Raw genomic sequence first — 19533 nt, forward strand, 5'->3', positions numbered from 1 at the left:
GCGGGGCTGAACCCTCCGCGCTGCCGCCGCCGCCGAGTGCTGGATGCGGGCCGGAAACTGCGCGGGGCGGGCCGCAGCCGCTTGAAGGTGACGCTGTGAGTGTAAGAGGGACCTGGAGCTTGAGGGTGACGCCAGGAGTTCGGGAGACCCTGAGTGTACGACTGAGTGTGTGAGAAAGACTGTGTGTGTGTGTGTGTGTGTGTGTGTGTGTGTGTGAGAGAGAGAGAGAGAGAGAGAGAGAGAGAGAGAGACACCCCCAGGGTCGTGTTGGCTTTGTGAGTGTGCGAGACCCTGAGAGAAGGTCTTTGAAGTGAGAAAAACCACGGGTGTGAGAGAGCCTTCGTGGGTGTGTGAGGGAGAGATCGTGAGGGTGAGAGACTAGGAATAAGTTGTTCCCAGAGAGAGAGAGAGAGACACCGATTGTGAGAAACAACCTGTGCCGTGTGACACGTTGAGCGAGTAAAGGTCTGAGGGTGCAGGGACGGAAGTGTGCGAAGGTGGGAACCACGCTTCTGGGGTTGCTTCAACCCTTGCCTGGGGGTCAGGGCTTGGAGCGCTGTGATATTGGAGCTTGGGAACTGGATGCTCCCGTTATTAATGGTTCCTCTGAGTGTCTCTATATCCTGTCATCTCATTTGACCAGCTCGTGTCATAACTGTCAGGAGATATTTGTGAAACATTTTGAAAATTCTCCACTGAGCGCTAAGCCAACAGCCTGGTCATCATGTTGTGTAATGGTCAGTATAAATAGGAGTCAACATCTAGTTTAACAGATGTCTTGGAGAACCTCTCATGGACACTGGTCTATGTACATGGTGACACAAATTAAAAAGAACTCAGTCTCTGCCCTTGATGGAGAAAAAAATGGCCCACTTGGCTAGCTAATGTAGCAGCAAGGTAGCAGAATATGCTAAGCCATCTGGTGCCTTATTCCCCGATTTAAGATCTAGGAGGAGCAGGCTGACTGCTTCCTGGGGTCATTTTGCCTCTTTTTACCTGGTGGGGCTCTTCAGGAAACTGCCCACGCTGCCTACATTTTTCAGGTCCCATTGTGGTTGTACACTGATGGCTTTTGCTTCCTGACTTTGGTCTCAGGGTTGTTATTTGTGTTGTTATATTTGATTTTCTTTTCCTGGCAAATATGTGGAAAACCGCAAGCCTGATTTTTTTTTTCCTTATCTTGTTCATTTCTACCTCCTCCCTTTATCTGGCTGTGAGCATATTTTTATTGAACACCAAAAGTGTATACCAGATATGTGATTCATCTTCCCTGTATTTAAAAATTTTTTTTTTGCCATGTTGAGGATCAAATGGAACTTCTTGAGAGAGGAAATTTCCTGACCTCTGTGTTTCCTGCTGCAGTCTCTAGGATATGGAGATGTTTCTACAAAAGTTATGCAAACAGTGTTCATGGGACCTGGGACTCTGGAGCAGCAGCTGCCTAGACATGCATGATTTCAGATAACCAGGCTCCTTTTTTGAAGTTTAGGCCGATTGCTTCAGTTACATCCCTGCTGTGGGTATGATGGAACTCAGAAAAGGAGGGCTGCCTCTAACTGGCATGTAAAATCTATTTTTTTTTTTTTGGAGGGGGTTTTGGACACAGGGGTATTTAACCATTGAACCACATCCACAGCCCTTTTTCTTTTTAAGCTGTCAATAGACCTTTGTTTTATTTATTGATACTTGGTGCTGAGAATTGAACCCAGTGCTTCACACATGCTAGGCAAGCGCTCTCCCACAAACCCAGCCCATCTGAAGCCCTTTTTTTTTTTTTTCCGTTTTTTGAGACAAGATCGCACTAAGTTGCTTAGGGCCTTGCTAACTTGCTGAGGCTGCTTTGAACTTGCAATCCTTCTGCCTCAGCCTCCTAAACTATTAGGATTATAGGCATGTGCCACCATGCCTGGCTTGGTATGTAAAATCTAGATTTTACAAAGGGAAGTATCCTCCTGTTTACTAGGTTCATTTAAAATTTTTTTTGTTGTTGTTAGTTATAGATGGGTAGCATGCATTTATTTTATTTGTTTATTTTTTTGTGGTGCTAAGGCTTGAACTCAGTGCCTCATACATGCTAGGCAAGTGCTCTGCCACTGAGCTACAGCCCCAGCCCCTAGGTTCATTTTTTGATAAATTGCCTCATATTCTTTGTTGCAGAGATAGACTGGCCACAACAGATAAATGGAATTTGCACTTGCTGTAGAGACTTCATTTTCTTCTCAGTAGTTTACCTGATGAATCAGTTTATAAAAGTGTGATTTTTGTGACAGGTAAATAATATTGCTCTATTCTATATTGACTTTCTTTGATTTTTATGATTTATAAAAGTTTTAGTTATTTGCATAAAATATGAATGTATTACTAATAAAGAGAATGGCTTATACATCACTAACAACTCTTTAATATTACATGTTATGTAGTACTAATTTATTATACAAGTAAGTTGCATATTTATATCTCTTTCTAAAAAGTAATTATGGTGGTTTATAATTAAAGATACTTTTAATGAGGTTGTTAAAAACAAATAGAGAAAACTGGGGCTGTCACTGGTTCGATCCTTAGCACCATATAAAAATATACAAAATAAAGGTATTGTGTCTATCTACAACTAAAAAAAAGAAATTAAAAAAAAAAAAAAGAGAGAGAAATAGAGTAAACTAAAGCCATGGGAAAGACTAGGTAGCAAACACTGTTGAAATACAGGCATCTTATCTACTGTGATTGGGAGCTAAATTTGATCCTGAGTTTTCTGATATTCTAAGTACAAAGACAAACATAAGGGCCACATGATTTTTGTCTTTTGATTGGAAGTTACAATAAATACATTTAAAACTTTCTTTGTAATCAAACTTTGATGTCTGTTTTTTCCTTTAGAAATTGCACATGATAGTTTCATGGTTGTTTTCATCAGGAAATTTTAGTGGTCTGGTAAATTACTGAATTAGCTGCAGAATTCTTTAAAATGGGATGAAATCTGTTAGAAAAACTGTTTTGTCTTCTTCCCCTTTTTTTCAGCACTGGGGATCCAACCCAGGGACTCCTGCATGTCTTTTTTTTTTTTTTTTTAAGATTGAACTCAGGTGTACTATACCATTGAGTCATATCCCCCGTTCTTTTTATTTTTTATTTTGAGACAGGCTATTGCTAAATTGCTGAGGCTGGCTTTGAACTTGCAGTCCTTCTGCCTCAGCCTCCCAAGTGATTGGAATTACAGGCATGTGCCAACATACCTAAATGCATTTTATGTAGGCTTAACACTGTTATTTCAAGATTAGACCTTATCAGGTACATTGAATAATTTAATGAAACCTATTTTATTTTTTCTTTCTTTCTTCTTCCTCCTTTTATGTGAGTGAGTGTGTGTGTGTGTGTGTGTGTGTGGTGCTGGGGATTAATTCCGGAGGCATTCTACCACTGAACCACATTCCTAGCCCCTTATTTATTTATTTATTTTTGATTTTGAGACAGGGTCTTGCTAAGTTGCCTAGGACCTCACTAAATTGCTGAGGTTAGCCTTGAAACTGTGATCCTCTTGTCTCAGCCTCCCCATTAGCTTGGATTACAAGCCCATGCCACTGCACTTGGCTCAGTCTACCTTGAAATATTATTGAATTGCTTCACAAGAAAGAAACAGTATGCTCCTAATTCTTCCCATTTATTTTTTGTGTTACTGTTGTCAGACATTTTACTTTTAAGTATGTTACACATTGCTACTGTTTTTGCTGTAGGCATCAGTTACATTCTAAGCAACTGAAAATAATCAGCAATGTGTTCTTTTTAATATTTACCTTAACTATTGTATATTGTCCCATAGCTCTTAGATGCTCTGGTATGTTTTACTTTCTTCCATTTGACTCATGGTTTTCGTTTTTCTACTAAAATTCCATATTTAGCTGGGCATCACCGTGCATGCCTGTAATCCCAGCAGCTCAGGAGGCTAAGTCAGTATGAACGCGAGTTCAAAGCCAGCCTCAGCAATTTATTGACGCACTAAGCAACTCAGACAGACCCCATGTCTAAATAAAATATAAAAAGGGCTGCTGATGTGGCTCAGTGGTTTAAGTGCTTCTGGGCTCAATCCCTTGTAACAAAATAAAATAAAATTCCATATTTGTTCCCACTTGCTACCTAACTTTAACTAGAGACTTCAATGTATTAATCATAATTATTTAATCTTTATTTTTTGGAGATTCTGGGGATCAAATCTAGACCTTATGCCTGCTAGGCATGTACTCTACCACCGAGCTATACTATACCCCCAACTCCACTGTAATTAGTTTAAATTGTTAGTTTGATATGTCCAATATCTGGGTCATTTCTAGGTCTGGTTCCTATTGATTACTTTGCTTCTTTATAGTGAGTTGTTTTTCTTGCTTTTTTGTGTTACTTGTAATTTGTTATTGATTGCCAGGCATGGTGTGTAAAATAGTAGAAGCTGAGGTTATATAATATTTATTCTGTCTGGGTTCAGTGGCACACATCTGCAATCCAGCCACTGGGGAGGCTGAAGCAGAAGGATTACAAATTCAAGGCTTGTCCCTGCAACTTAGCAAGACCCTCTCTCAAAATAAAAAGTAAAATAAAGGGCTGGGGATGTGGCTCAAGTGGTAACATGCTCGCCTGGCATGCGCAAGGCACTGGGTTCAATCCCCAGCACCACATAAAAGTAAAATAAAGATATTGTGTCCACCTAAAAACTAAAAAATAAATATTAAAAAAAGAAAATATTAAAAAAAAAGAAAAGAAAAAGAAAAAGGACTGGGGCCAGGCGCGGTGGTGCGTGCACCTGTAATCTCTGCAGCTCGGGAGGCTGAGGCAGGAGGATAGCAAGTCCAAAGCCAGCCTCAGCAATGGTGAGACACTAAGCAATTCAGTGAGACCCTGTCTCTAAATAATATACAAAATTAGGTTAGGGATATGGCTTAGTGGTTGAGTGCCCCTGAGTTCCTGGTGTGTGGCGAGGAGGGACTGGGGATGTGGCTCAGTAGCAAAGTGCCCCTGGGTTCAATCCCTAGTAGTGGAGGGAGTTGGGGGTGAGAATTATTCTAGGAAATGGGTATTACCTCTTCTTTTGCTAGGTTGTTGGTATGGAAGTTTGAGTCAATTAGGAGAAGAGCTGTTTGGGGTTTGTTGTTGCTATGGTTACCTTAGGTAACTTTATCTTCAAATTCCTCTGGAATTTCCTTGCATTCAGGGCTCAAAGGGCAGGCTTTTCTCAGTGTTTCTGTGACTCTTGCCTTAGCTTTTCTCAGGACCCATCACTACCACACTCTGAGTTATACCTGACTGTTTCTTGTTCCTGGATGTTTTCTAACCTGGTGGTGGGAAGTTTTCTGTTTTCTTGGTTCAGCCTCAGTCTTAGGGGATATTTTTCTTGAATCTTGGGGGTAGATCTTTCTGGGCGATTCTGCCCTCCCCCCCAAGAAGTAGGATACTTGTAATGGTCTTGGTCAGAATTTCCTGCTCTTCTCCCAGTCATAGAGGGTTCTCTTGGTACCCTGCCCCAGTTACCTTGGGAGTGACAGAGTTTGCTGTCCTTTCTCTGTGGGGCCAAATTGGCTTTATATTGTTCCTTTTCCAGGCCAGCACTACTGAGGGGGCGGGGGGAGACTCTGCCCAGTGTTTCTTTCTTTTTCTGGTGGTGCTGGGGATTGAACCTATGGCTTTGTGCATGCGAGGCAAGCACTTTACCAACTGAGCTATATCCCCAGCCCAGTATTTCTTTCTTTTTTTTTTTTTTTAAATATATTTTTATATTTGTTCTAATTAGTTATACATAACAGTAGAATGCATTTTGACATATCATACATAACTTCTCATTCATCTGATTGTACATGATGTAGAGTTACACAGGTCAAGTAATCATATATGCACATAGAGTAATAAAGTCCGATTCATTTTACTATCATTGCTACCCTCATGCCCTCTCCCCTCTCTTCACTCACTACTTCTGTCTAGTCCAAAATACCTCTTTGGGCTGGGGTTGTGGCAGCAGTATAATGCTCACTAGCACACGCGAGGTCCTGGATTCTATACTCAGCACCACATAAAAATAAATAAATAAAATAAAGGTATTGTGTCCAACTACAACTAAAAAATAAATATTAAAAAAACCTCTATTCTCCCCCAATCCATTGTGAATTAGCATGCACATATCAGAGAAAACATTCAGCCTTTGGTTCTTTGGGATTGGCTTATTTCACTTAGCATAATATTCTCCAGTTCCACCCATTTACTGGAAAGTGCCATAATTTCATTCTTCTTTAAGTCTGAGTAATATTCCATTGTGTATATATTCCAGTTTCTTTATCCATTCATCTGTTGAAGTCCTGCCCAGTATTTCATGTGAGCACCTACTGAGGCCTGTAGAGAAAAACCTCTAAATGGGTGGCTCTTGATAACCCATATTTGACCTTTAGTAACTCATTGAAAAAGTTCTTGAATTCTTCTTGCCCACCTATATGGTGGTCCCATCATTTTCCCACTAAGTGGAGCTTATATTTCTCTCTTGTTGGAAGTGGTTGTCTTTCCTTCAGTTTTACTCTAGTTAGTTGCCGTGTAACCTCAGCTTTCTTATGGTTTAAGAAAATTATGGTTTTATAGATTATCTGGATTTTTCTTGTCACTGAAGTGGGAATAATACTTTGTTTCTAAGAGGAAGTTAATAGTCAAGAACTTCCTATTTTATGCTAGATTTTTTTCTTCCAGTGAAATAACCTTATGTCACTTCTTCCCTCTTTTCCTTGCTTCTAGAAGTTATCTTTCAGCAATATTAACTCAGCTAAGAAAGCTTCACATTTTACTGAAGAGTTTCATATTGCCTAACTTGATGCTTACAAAAGGTCAGTGAAGCTGTTAGGGAAGAAGAGCTGGAAAAGAGAAGGGTGAGATACATCTGGTAAGCTGTGGTCTCTGACTACAGGACCTTCTCACTTCCATGCTACCATAGTGCCTGATTTTGTATTGAGGGCATGGTCCCTAACAATCTTTTTCATATTATAGGCACTTATTTTATTTTTTGCAGTACTGGGGCTAGAACCCAGGCCCTCATACATGCTAGGCGAGTTCTCTACAACTCATCTACATCCCACCTATATCCCACGTGCTTAGATTTTGTGGAGGCATGTGAAGTGAGATGTAGATAGAGAAGGCAGGGGAGGGATGACCTTGGAGTTGTGTGGCCAAGCCATCCTGGGATTTAGCCATCTGTTCTTGGGGAGCTTGCTGGAGTTACATCACAAGTCTGCTCTTGGGTGTTTAACAAAGAGAAGGAACTTTAATTACTTTTGTCCAAGGACATGTGCTTAGGGTCAATCACATTTTGTTATTGAAAGAAGAGAAAGAAACCTCAACTACACTCAGTTGTCTATGAGTGTGACTCTCCTTGGCTGAAGGAGGAGTTCTTAAATTCCAGCAGAAATCTTGTCCCTTATTCAGCTGCTGGGACTGAGATGCTAGGAAACAGCTTGTGGAGCTGTGACTGTACTCTCCCTTTTAAATAAACTACTGGATAGTTTCACTGGCATGTCAGACCTACTTAATAAAGCCACATCAGAGCTGGGTACAGTGGTACTTGTCTATAATCCTAGGTACTCAGGAGGCTGAAGTAGGAGGATCAGAAGTTTGAGGTCAGCCTGCACAACTCAGTGAGACCCTATCTCAAAATAAAGAATAGAAGGGGCTGGGTGGTAGAACATCCCTGGGTACAGTCCCTTGCTGAATAAAAAAATAAAATAGTCACATCAGATGCACCATTGTCATACTGTACAAGTACAAAAGGAAGATCTGGTAGCCCGAGCTTCCTACCTCCAACTGGGATCTGATGGAATAGAAGTTGGAGCGGTCACTGGGACCAGGCATCTTTGCTCTTCATCTCTGTGCTGAATACGGTAGAAAAGTAACCTAGGTCTCTGGGCACCTGACTCTCATGTGAGAATATGGGTTCTCAGCTGTTTATTGGATTTGTTCCCATGGATGCCTGGACTCACCTGACAAACATGTGAAAACAAATCTGTTCCCACATGCCTGCATAGGGAAACCTGCATGGCTTGGTGTCAGAGGTGAAAAATAAAAGTGGTGCTGCCTGAAAGCCCTGCCCCATCTAAGCAGAGATAGGCTGGCTCATCTCTGGGACGGGGGAAGGCTTCTGGTGCCCCAGAGAAACTTTTTCACTCAGGCTCATGTCCAGACTCTGTAACGGGATTGGGACAGGTAAGGCAGGAACATCGGGTGGGATCTGTGGAGATCAAAATTTTCCCTGACAGGTGTGTGTGTGTGTGTGTACACGCCCCCCCCCCTCCCCAGACAGATTCTCACCAAGTTGCTGAGGCTGGCCTTGAACTTGTGATCCTCCTGCTTTAGCCTCCTGAGTAGCTGGGATTACAGGTGTGTGCTACTGTGCCTTTCCTCACTCTTGAGTGACTGTGATTCCCTTGCTCTGAGCTTAGTGAGGCCAGGATATGTCATATACATCTTTGTTGAGTGGTGTGGAGGCTTCTGGAAAAATGATGTGCTGATTGCCTTCTTATCCCTGGAAGTTATCCCTTTGACCTCAATAGACTGACTCCTGGATGGGAATCAAATAGCCCACCAGATTCCTTTTTCTAAAAAGTGAGGTAATTTCAGGGGATTTGAAGCATGGCCCACACAGAAATTTAGGGAGGACGAAGTCTACACCAAGCACAGGGTAAGGAAGGTAGTTGTCTTCCTCTGACAGATTCTGGGTCCTTTGTAGGTAGTATAATGTGAATCCAACTTCCTTAAGGTTTCTGGATTAGCCCAACTCTAATCCAAAGGTGGTACTGTATGTACCATCTCTCTATGGGATGCTTTCCAATGCCAGATCTGTCACTAAGAGAAGCCTATAGCTTTTGTTGGATGTCAAGACTTCAGGATAATGTTCTGGGAAAATCTTAGAATTTCAGCCCCAGGTAAAAGTGAGGGGTGTATTGAGGAAAGCAAATAGACAAATGTTTAACCCTAGTTTATGGTGCTCCTTGGAGATCCTTCCTCCATTTTTGTCTTGTTGTATAATCACTTTCTTTTGGGTACTTTGGAAAAAGAAAGGTATTGAATGGGCAAGCAGCAATGTGGGGAATAAGATGAGTGAACACGGGTATGTATTTCCACACATGTTCTCTTCTTGGTCCAGTCCCTGCAAAAGTGATATACTCTTGTCTAAGGATCTTTTTAATCCTTCTCTGTACTGCTCATGTTCTTTGCTATCCTGAGAGTAGCTATAGATCTCTCTGTGTGAGGCTGGACACTGTGAAAATTCTTCTTGTCCTTTATATGAGAGCTGAGTAGGCAGCTTGGTAGGCAGCTTGTATACTTGGTGTATACAATGAGAGGCCTTTCAGGCTAGAGAAGGCTATGTACATGCTGCAGGGGCTTTGATCTTCTCTGCATGGTAGGTTTGTGTGTTTTAAGCTGGTAAGAAAAGAGCAAAACCAACACTCAGGGAGAATGAATTCAGTGGACAAACCCAGTGCCTACCCACAGGTCTCTTGTTGGAAACCACCATCAAATCATGCCTGTATTCTCATGGGTATCTTTCTCAGGAGCAATAGAAGTCTGCCTGTCTCCATTTTCCTGTGTCCTATTGTGGGAACTGAGAAATATATTGTATTTTGTGTGTAGCATACTGTCTGTCCCTAAGCAGGAAGTGGGCAGGGAAATTTGTCTGACTCGCAGGTCTAAACCAGAACCTCACCAACTCCTGCCAAAGATTTGACATACTTGTTTTCTTTACCAGGCTAGTGTAAACACAGTTGTGCGGGAACCATTTGCCATGGAAGCCAGAGAGATTGTGAACCCCGTACCCAGCTACCATCTCATCCCTGAGGCCAGCCAGCCCAGGGTGGAAGAAGATGTCAGCTTGCCACCTCAAGTTCCCTCAGAAGCCATGCAGCTGAAGAAGGAGATCTCTCTGCTGAATGGGGTCAGCCTGGTGGTGGGCAACATGATTGGCTCAGGGATCTTCGTCTCACCCAAGGGGGTGCTGGTATACACTGCCTCCTATGGGTTGTCACTGGTCGTGTGGGCCATTGGTGGGCTCTTCTCTGTTGTGGGCGCCCTTTGCTATGCAGAACTGGGGACCACCATCACCAAGTCAGGGGCCAGCTATGCTTATATTCTAGAGGCCTTTGGGGGCTTTATTGCCTTCATTCGCCTATGGGCCTCACTGCTAATCATTGAGCCCACCAGTCAGGCCATCATCGCCATCACCTTCGCCAGCTACATCATCCAGCCCTCCTTCCCCACCTGTGATCCCCCGTACCTGGCCTGCCGTCTTCTTGCTGCTGCTTGCATATGTAAGTATGGGGGCTGAATGTGAGAGGATATGTGGGGGCATGGGTGTGTGTGTGTGTGGGTGCTGTAATAATGGTATGGGTGCCTTATATTTAAATAGCATAATTTGCTGGGTATAATGGTGTAAAACTGTAATTCCAGGAGGCTGAGGCAGGGGGGGTCACAAGTTCAAGGCCAGGGTAATTTAGTGAGACCCTATCTCAAAATAAAAAATAAAAAGGGCTGGGATATAGCTCAGTGTTAGAGTGCCCTTGGGTTCAATCCCTAGTAATGCAGGGAAAGGTGGGGGGAAAAGAAAGCATAGTTTGCTTTTTGGGGAAGAGGTAGATACCTTACCTTTGGAAGGACTAATTTCATCAGAGTTGATTGATCCTGAGAGATATTAGAGCCTCACATTCTTCTTACTCTTGGCTGTTTCTGAGGTCTTTCCTCTACTCTCTGTGACAGGTTACTACATGTCTTATATTTATCTTGTCTGGTGCTCTTTTTTTTTTTTTTGGTCAGTTTCAAGAGATTGGTTTCAACATCAACTAGTTGAAACTTAACACAGAAAACAATTAAAAAGTCAGTGTTGAGTCCTTTATTGTGCTGCTCAAAAAGAAAAAGTGTTATTTTACTTCTCAGCTTTTCATCTTAAACTAGTTTAAAGGCATCAGTGAGGAAATAGGCTTCTCTAGACTGCGGGGTCCCAAGGCCTTATTCCTAAGCCCACAGGACCCCCTTCTTCCTGCTACTGCCACTCTTTGAGGTCCATTCCAAGCAGCAAGTACCACACCAAAATGGCTTTTTCTTATTGGTGTTTCATTTTTCTGTATACTGACTTTGTAAACAAGCTTTGCCTGCAGCTCATGAGAAAAAAGTAGCTTCTACCCTACCTTAAGGATGAGAGCCCCATGCATCCTTTTTTATTTTTTTGCATTTTCTTTTCTCTCTTATGTGAGAGGGATTCTTATGTAAAGAGGGATTCTGTGTGAAGCCCTTGAAAGGAGAGAAGATTGTTATACAACCTTGCAGAGCTAGAGCTTCAGTTAGCCCAGAATTCTCTGTGTTCCATAGCACTGTGCTGCCAAAGGCACTTAATTATACCCTGTTCTTTCCTTATCTCTGCTTATAAAAGCTTTGGCTATATATAGTTTGTCTACAATATTAAAAATAGACTGAGAGTACCTTGGAACTAGCAATATGGATTGTATAGTACACCATGCCTCCTGACTTTAAGGACTTTGTTAAAGCAAACAGTGAGGAGAAAACATACTCCTGGGAGGAGAAAGGATGATTAGTATTCACCTATGTGTCTAACAGACTTTGGTCCTGAAGATTCTGGCATGACTCATCTCTAAAAAAAGGGAGTAAGTGTATGATTCTAAACATGGTCATTAAGGAGAGAATTAAATTATCCTCAAATTACCCATAATCTCTCACTAAGAGATGAGTACTTTTAATAATTTAATATTGTCTTCATTTTTTTTATAGAATTGGGATCAGACTTTGCTTATTAATTTATATTCTGGTTTTTAAATTAATTAATTGCATTTTACCCCTGAACTACAGCTCTCCCTACTCCCCCAGCCTGCATTTTTTTTTTTTTTTTTTTTTTTGAGACAGGTTCTTGCTGAGTTGCCCAAGCTGGCCTCAACCCTCCTGTGAGTCATGGAATTTCACTGGAATTAGTGGTGTATGCATGCAACTGCACCTGGCTATATTCTGGTTTTTAAGCTTAATATATAATTTTCCCTTTATTTCATAAAAACAACATTAAAAAAATTTTAAATTATGGTTTCTTTGTTGATTCATAAGTTATTTTTTTAATTTTTAAATTATTTATTTGTTTTTATGTGGTGCTGAGGATCAAACCCAGTGCCTTGTGCGTGCGTGCTAAGCGAGTGCTCTACTGCTAAGCCCCAGCCCCAGCCCCCCAAACAACATTTTTTAAAAATATATTTTTTTAGGGCTGGGATTGTGGCTCAGCGGTGGAGCGCTCGCCTAACATGGGCGGGACCCGGGTTTGATCCTCAGCACCACATAAAAATAAAAGGGCATTGTGTTGTGTCCATCTACACCTAAAAAATAAATTAATTAATTTAAAAAAATATTTTTTTAGATGTAGATGTAAATATCTTTATTTTATTTCTTTATATGTGGTGCTGAGTATCAAATCCAGTGCCTCATGCATGCGAGGCAAGCGCTTTACCCCTGAGCTACAACCCCAGCCCAAAAGCAACATTTTTAAAGTAGTGTTTTTTTAATTAAAATATAATAAATGGACTTTATAGACAAGTTGGCAGATAAAGAATAGTATAAAAAAATTAAAATCATTCATGATTTTACCTCCCAGAAAACTATTGTTATTATGAGTGAAATACCTTCCAATATTTTTTTCTATATATATATATATTTTTTTTTTTTTTAAATTTTTTAGACGTTGATGGACCTTTATTTTATTCATTTATTTATATGTGGTGCTGAGAATCGAAACCAGTGCCTCACACATGCTGGGCAAGTGCTCAACCACTGAGCCACAACCCCAGCCCCATCTTATATAAAATTTATCATTTTTAAAATGATCCTGCTGAGCATGGTGGTACACACCTATAATCCCAGCTACTCAGGACACTGAGGCAGCAGAATCATAAATTTGAGGCCCACAGTGACTTAATGAGGCCCTAAACAACTTAGTGAGACCCTGTCTCAAAATTAAAAAATAAAAAGGCTGGGCATGGTGGCACATGCCTATAATCCCAGCGGCTGGGGAGGCTGAGACAGGAGAATCACGAGTTCAAGGCCAGCCTCAGCAATGTGAGGCATTAAGCAACTCAGTGAGACCCTATCTCTAAATAAAATACAAAATAGGGCTGGGATGTGGCTCGGTGGTTGAGTATCCCTGAGTTCATTTCCCGGTACCAAAAAAATAAAAATAAAAAAACAAAAAATAAAACGACTGGGGATGTGGCTCAGTGATAAAGCACCTCTGGTTTAATCTCCCAAAAATAACTTAAAAAATCAAAATAAAAACTCATACTCTTTGTGTCTTATATACTGTTTTTCCCCACATACTTTTTTATTAGTGCATTATAGTTGTACATATTGAGGGGATTTATTGTTACATATTCATACATGCACACCATATAACAATATAATTGGGCCAATATCACTCCCCAGCATTTCCCTGTCCTACTTCCCACCCCTTAGTCCCTTTCCTCTACTGATTTCGCTTTTTTAAAAAATATTTCTTTTAGTTATAGGTGGACACAATGCCTTTATTTTTATTTATTTATTTTCCTGTGGTGCTGGGGATTGAATCCCAGTGCCTTACCTGTGCTAGGTGAGCACTCTACCTGAGCCACAACCCCAACCCTTGATTTTTTTTTTAAATATATATATGTTTTTAAATTGTAGTTGGACTCAATACCTTTATTTTATTTATTTATTTTTATGTGGTGCTAAGGATTGAACCAGCACCTTGCATGTGCTACTGCTAGATGAGTGCTCTAGCTCTACTGATGAGCCACAGCTATAGCCCTCACTTTGATTTTTAGAAGATCCACCCCCACCTTTGTTTTCCTTTTTCCTCTCTAGCTTCCTCATATGAGAGAAGGCATACCACCTGAGTTTGACTTATTTTGCTTAATGGGATGGTCTCTAGTTCTATCCACTTTTCTCAAATGCCATATCATTTTTCTTTTTAGCTGAATAAAAGTCCATTGGGTATATAGCCACATTTTCTTTATCCATTCATCCACCAATGGACACCTAGGCTGGTACCATAGTTTGGTTATGGTATTGTGCTGTTATAAACATGGGTATGCTTGTATTGATGTATTACGTTGACTATAATTCTTTCGGATAAATACTGAGAAGTGGTATAACTTGGTCAGATGGTGGTTCCATGCCTAGTCTTTTGAGGAACCTCCACACTGATTTCCATAGTGGTTGTACTAACTTGTAGTCCCACCAGTAGTGTAAAGGTGTTCTTTTTTTCTCCACATCCTCTTCAGCATTTATTATTTGTATTCTTGTTGACTGCCATTCTAGTTGGAGTGAGATGAAATCTCATTGTAGTTTTGATTTGCATTTCCCTAATTGCTAATGATCCTGAACATTTTTTCATGTATTTGATGGCCATTTGTATTTCTTCTTTTGAATACTCTGTTTAATTCATTTGTCTATATTAATTGGATTATTTGACTTTTTTTGGTGTAAAGTTTTTTGAATTCTTTATATGTTCTAGACATTAATACTGTCTGAAGAGTAGGTAACATAGATTTTCTCCAATTCTATAGGTTCCTTCTTCATAGTCCTGTTTCTTTTGTTATGCAGAAAAGATTTTTAATTTGATTCTGTCCCATTTATTAACTCTTGGCATTATTTCCTGAGCTTTATCGGTTCTTATACTGGTTTTTAAATTTTAGCATCTAATCTCTTTTATCAAATATTCTTAGAAAACATGATTTGGGGACATAGGTGTGATTTCCAGGCAGTGTAGTATAATGATTAAACTCAGAGGGCCCAAAGCTGGACTGGGTTTGATTTCTAGCTTTACCACTGATTTAGGGAATTAATTATCTGCTGCCTTGGTTTTCTCATTTGGAAATGAGATTATTAATAGTGCCTAGCTGAAAAGATTGTTGTGAAGAATAAAAGACAAATAGCTGTGTAAATGCTTTTCTCTTCCTGACATATAGTAAGAGCTCTATAGTAAATAATGCTGTAAATAATTATGTCTTTGTACATAAATCATTTTAGAGTTCCTGAATATTTTCTTAGGATTAAATTAAACAAGGGAAATCATTGTGTCTAAGGAAATAAACTGTTGCAGGATTCTTTTTAGAGTGTTGTATGAGTTCCTCAATTGATTGGGCATCTGAAAGTGCCTGTGCATTAGTGGCTGATAGCTTTAGAGTAAATTCAAAGAACAACCAAGTCAAAGGGCATGTTATATATAATTTTTGATACCCAGAAGATTTTTATCTTAATTTTTGTTTGTTAAATTATATTTTCTTCCCTTTATTATTTTTCCCATGTTTTTTTTTTACTTAAAAGCCTATCCTCATACTAGGCACTGATCTTGGGATTGGAGGAGTAGCCTTACTTTTTAGATATGCCAAATATTGGTATTTCCTGGTCTCTTTCATTCAACATGTACTTTTACCCAGATTTCTCAAGATTGGAATTGCTGCAAGCCCCTTATCCCAGAAGCCAAGGCTTTTCTAGAATCCAGGCCTGAGGGCAGGAACTTATCAGAAATCAGCCAAGTCATAAAACTATGCTCCATAGTCCTAACTGACTTGATTTTAGGGTTCAACTTATTTCCCTTCTTGGAACTTTTAGGTCATAGGATTAGGCTTTAAATAGAGCTGAGGTATGGGAGGGAGTCGCTTTGGGTAGGAATGGCAGTGGGAACAGCCTGATCTCAAGAGACATAAATTGGAAGAAACTGACTAGGTCATTATTAGGGGGGAAAAAACCAAAGATCCATTGAATCCAGTGTGAGGCTTGGGTAGGATAGGAGAATGAAGTTAGTCTTGAAATAGAGACATAAGAGGGGCTAGCTTGTTGTTTAGAAGAATGCACAAAGAAGTTATAGCCATGCCAGGCTAGATAATTAAAGTTCCATTCTTAGACTAGAGGGCCTAGCAAGTCTCCAGACTTGGACCATAGATGGATTTGTTAGGCCTGCACAGTGTTTTAAATAATATTGAAATAGTTGCCAACATTTGAAAAATCAGTACTTGTCCTTTCTCTGAAAAAATCTGGCAACACTAAACTTAAATTCCTGCCTGATTCAATCAGCTAGATTTTGAGTATCTGTCCTTTCCTTTAAATGGAGTATATACTTTATAGTCTACTACAGTCCTGCTTCCTCTCCTTTTATACCCAGACTTTCTTTCTTTTCCTTATTTTATCACTTTTTTTCATGCCTGAAGCCATTGCTGCTTTAGACTCTGGCTCTCTATATAGCTGCACCCCACCATATTCCTAGGTTACACTAACAGGGGATTTAAGCAGCTTTTTTGGGATGTTGAGCTGTCTTAGTTACTTATTATCTTAGAGCAGTGGTTTTCGACCTGAAGTGAGTTTGTCTTCCATGAGATGTTTGGCAATGTCTGGAGGTGTTTTGGTTGATATGATTAGTGGGTATTGGTGCTGCTGGCATCTAGAAGGTTGGGGCCAGAGATGATGCTGAACATCTGCCATAGACGAGACAAACCTGCACAGTAAAGACTTATCTGGTCCAAAATGTCCATAGTTCTATAGTTAAGAAACTGTGTCCTAAAGGTATACTTTGTTCAAATGTATTCAGGAATCTTGGAATTTTCTATGGTGGGTGGAGCCTCAGACTGTAGACTATACTTGGTAAGCTTACTTATGGGACCATAGTGGGGGAAAAGATGGTTCTTGAGGAACATAGGGTCTTCTTTTTGGGTAGGACCCGTACATTTGGTAACATGGATACCCAGTATTGTAAGGATATTTGATTTGACAGCAGAAGAGTAACACTTCTGGCTTAGGTGTTCTTAGTCCATTTATTTTGCGGGATTTGACTTATGGATCCTGCCTGTTACGTGGACTCATATATATCACTGGAGAATGCTTGCCTTGAAGGAATCAAGATGGAACCAATTCAGTAATGACAGTGACATCACAGCCCAGAGCCTCACAGCTAAGACTCTGTTTCCCCTGAGTTTATTTGGTAAGGCTGACAATGAGGAGGAGGAGAAGTGGGGAAAGAAGACTGATATTGATGAGACTAGAGTGAAGAAACACCTAATGAGTCTTGAATATCTTTCTTTTGTTTCTTGCTGCCTTGGACTCAGGCCTGGTCAAACTTTTGAATAAAAGGAATATTCTTGCTGGGTGACTTGGGAGGCTGGAGCAAGAGGATTACAAATTTGAGACCAGCCTCAGCAATTTAGCAAGGCCCTAAGCAACATAGTGAGAACTTCTCTCAAAATAAAAAAGGCTTGATATGCATCTCAGTGGTAAAGTGCCCCTGGGTTCAATTCCCAGTACCAAAAAAAGGCCGGGGGGGGGGGGGGGCGGATATTCTCCCCCTATTATGATCAGTAGTTACTATGGATAGATGGGTCTCTCTCTCTCTCTCTCTCTCTCGTACTGGGGAGCACTTTATCAGAGTTACATTCCCAGCCCTTCTTATTTTTTATTTTGAGGTGCTTAGGGCCTCACTAAATGGCTGAGGTTGGCCATTTAGCAATCAAATTGCAATCCTCTTTCCTCAGCCTCCCCAATTGCTGGGATTACAGGCTTGTATCACTGCACCCAGCCATCTTTCATATTTCTAAGTGACACAAGGCTAAGGAGACTTGATCTTGCTCAAAGACTCTAACCCTATATGTAGTTCAAGTGTTCGGATAATAAGACTAGATATATTTGTATGATTAAAGACAAAGATTCTTTTTTTTCTTTTTTCTTTTTTGGTGTTAGGAATTGAACCCTTGCCCCCCACACATTCTAATACTAAGCTATATGCCCCCCCCCCAGGTAGTTTTATCTATCTATCTATCTATCTATCTATCTATCTATCTATCTATTCAGTTATCTGACTATCTGTTGTTACTGGGATTGAACCCAGGGGTACCTTACCCTTCTCTCAAAATAAAAAGGGCTTGATATGAGCTATATTCCCAGTCCTTTTTTTGAGACAGGTCTCAAGCCTCAAGTTTGTGATCCTCCAGTCTCAGCTTCCTGAATTGCTGGTATCACAGTTGTGCACTACCAGGGTTGGCAGTTCTGCTATTTTCAGAAATTAGGATCTAATTTTTTTCTTTGCTGCTTTTTTTTTTCTTTGCAGAACTGGGGATCAAACCTGAGCCACTTTACCACTGAGCTACATCCCCATCCTTTTTATTTTTCATTTTAAGGCAGAGGCTTGCTAAATTGCTGAGGTTCTTGCTAAGTTGCCAAGGCTAACCTCCAACTTGTGACCCTCCTGTCTCAGTCTCCTGAGTTGCTAGGATTACAGGCATATGCCACTGCACCTGGCTTATTTATTTATTTATTTATTTATTTTTATGATGTGGTCTTGCTGTGTTGATCAGGCTGGCCCTGATCTAGGCTTAAGTGACCCTCCTGCCTCAGCTTCCTGAGTAGCTGGGACTGTAGGGGCATGCCATTGGGCCCTGCTTTAGGAATACTCCTTAAAAGGCACCTAAATTACATATTCCTATACATCTAGGAGGTAGCTACTGATTCTGGATTTCCATTTGGAAGGAAATGGACTGTTGTAGAGCATTTCACTCCGAAAAGACTTAAAATTGGCCCCCTTGGGCTGGGGATATAGCTCAGTTGGTAGAGTGCTTGCCTCTCATGCACAAGGCCATGGGTTCAGTCCTCAGCAGCACAAAAAAAATAAAAATTTGCCCCCCTTTTTTTCCCCACCACCTTTGTCATTGCCACGTAGGACCGTACTCCTTTGTCCTTGGATGCCCTTGGTAACACCCAGCCTGTTTGTGAGAAGACTTGGAAGGTTTCTCTCCTCTCCCCTCTGGGAAAAGGAAACTGTGACTCTCAGCATAGCTGGGACTACAGCTTCAGGCCGACCAGCCACTTGCTGTCAGGAAGAGTGTTAGAGGTACAGCTCTGTCAGGAGGAGCATGTTACTTTGGATTAGTTTAGGTTTCATACAACAGAAAACCCAAAGAAGCATAACTCCAATGTTGAAGTTTATTTCTCTCACCTGTTAAAAATAGGCAGGTTGGGTTGGTAAGACAACTTTTAAAATGCTTCAGAGAGCCAGGTTTCTTTCTTCTATCTTAATGCTCTGCCATCCTCAGCCTGTGACGTCTAACTGTGGTCCAGAATGACTACTCAAGCTCCACATGTCATGTTGGGCATTGTAGGTGACCAGAAGGACAAAGGTATACTCTTCCTTTTAGAGGTCTTATCTGCTCACATATCTGGGAGAAAATCTAGTTTCCTAGCCTTAACTACTTGCAGAGGAAACTAGGAATGTCTGTTTTAGAGTGGCCAAGACTAGCTCAAGTTTCTATTAAGGAGTTTGGTAAGTAATGACCATGGAAGATGACTAGCAATCTCTACCACAGAGAGACTTTGGGAATTTGTTTCTGTGTCAGGGTTGGGTCTGGATCTCTTTGAGTACTGATTTCTTTGGGAGAGAGAGCCTCATAATGGGTCCCTGCTTATTGGTGCCAGCTTATCCAGCAAGGAAATGCCATGGAGAGGGAAAGCTTAGAAGTTCAAGTG

General features: G+C 40.8%; 1 protein-coding gene across 5 annotated transcripts in view; it reads left to right on the forward strand.

Moving 5' to 3' along the window:
- Nucleotides 1-19533, forward strand: part of Slc7a6 (solute carrier family 7 member 6) — a 35411-nt gene that overhangs the window by 148 nt on the left and 15730 nt on the right. Inside the window, exons 1-3 of one of the 5 annotated variants that reach the window (XM_071604786.1) lie at nucleotides 28-95; nucleotides 2158-2270; nucleotides 9755-10313. In XM_071604786.1, the coding sequence (XP_071460887.1) occupies nucleotides 9791-10313 (523 nt within the window). In that variant the 5' untranslated portion in view covers nucleotides 28-95; nucleotides 2158-2270; nucleotides 9755-9790. Of the gene's footprint in view, nucleotides 1-8; nucleotides 96-2157; nucleotides 2271-3811; nucleotides 4854-9754; nucleotides 10314-19533 lie in introns of those variants that run through there. The other 4 variants (XM_027932980.3, XM_027932982.2, XM_071604785.1 and 1 more) reach the window with 4 other exon arrangements.

The sequence above is a fragment of the Marmota flaviventris genome, chromosome 18 (assembly GCF_047511675.1).
Source record: "Marmota flaviventris isolate mMarFla1 chromosome 18, mMarFla1.hap1, whole genome shotgun sequence".
Taxonomy (NCBI): domain Eukaryota; kingdom Metazoa; phylum Chordata; class Mammalia; order Rodentia; family Sciuridae; genus Marmota; species Marmota flaviventris.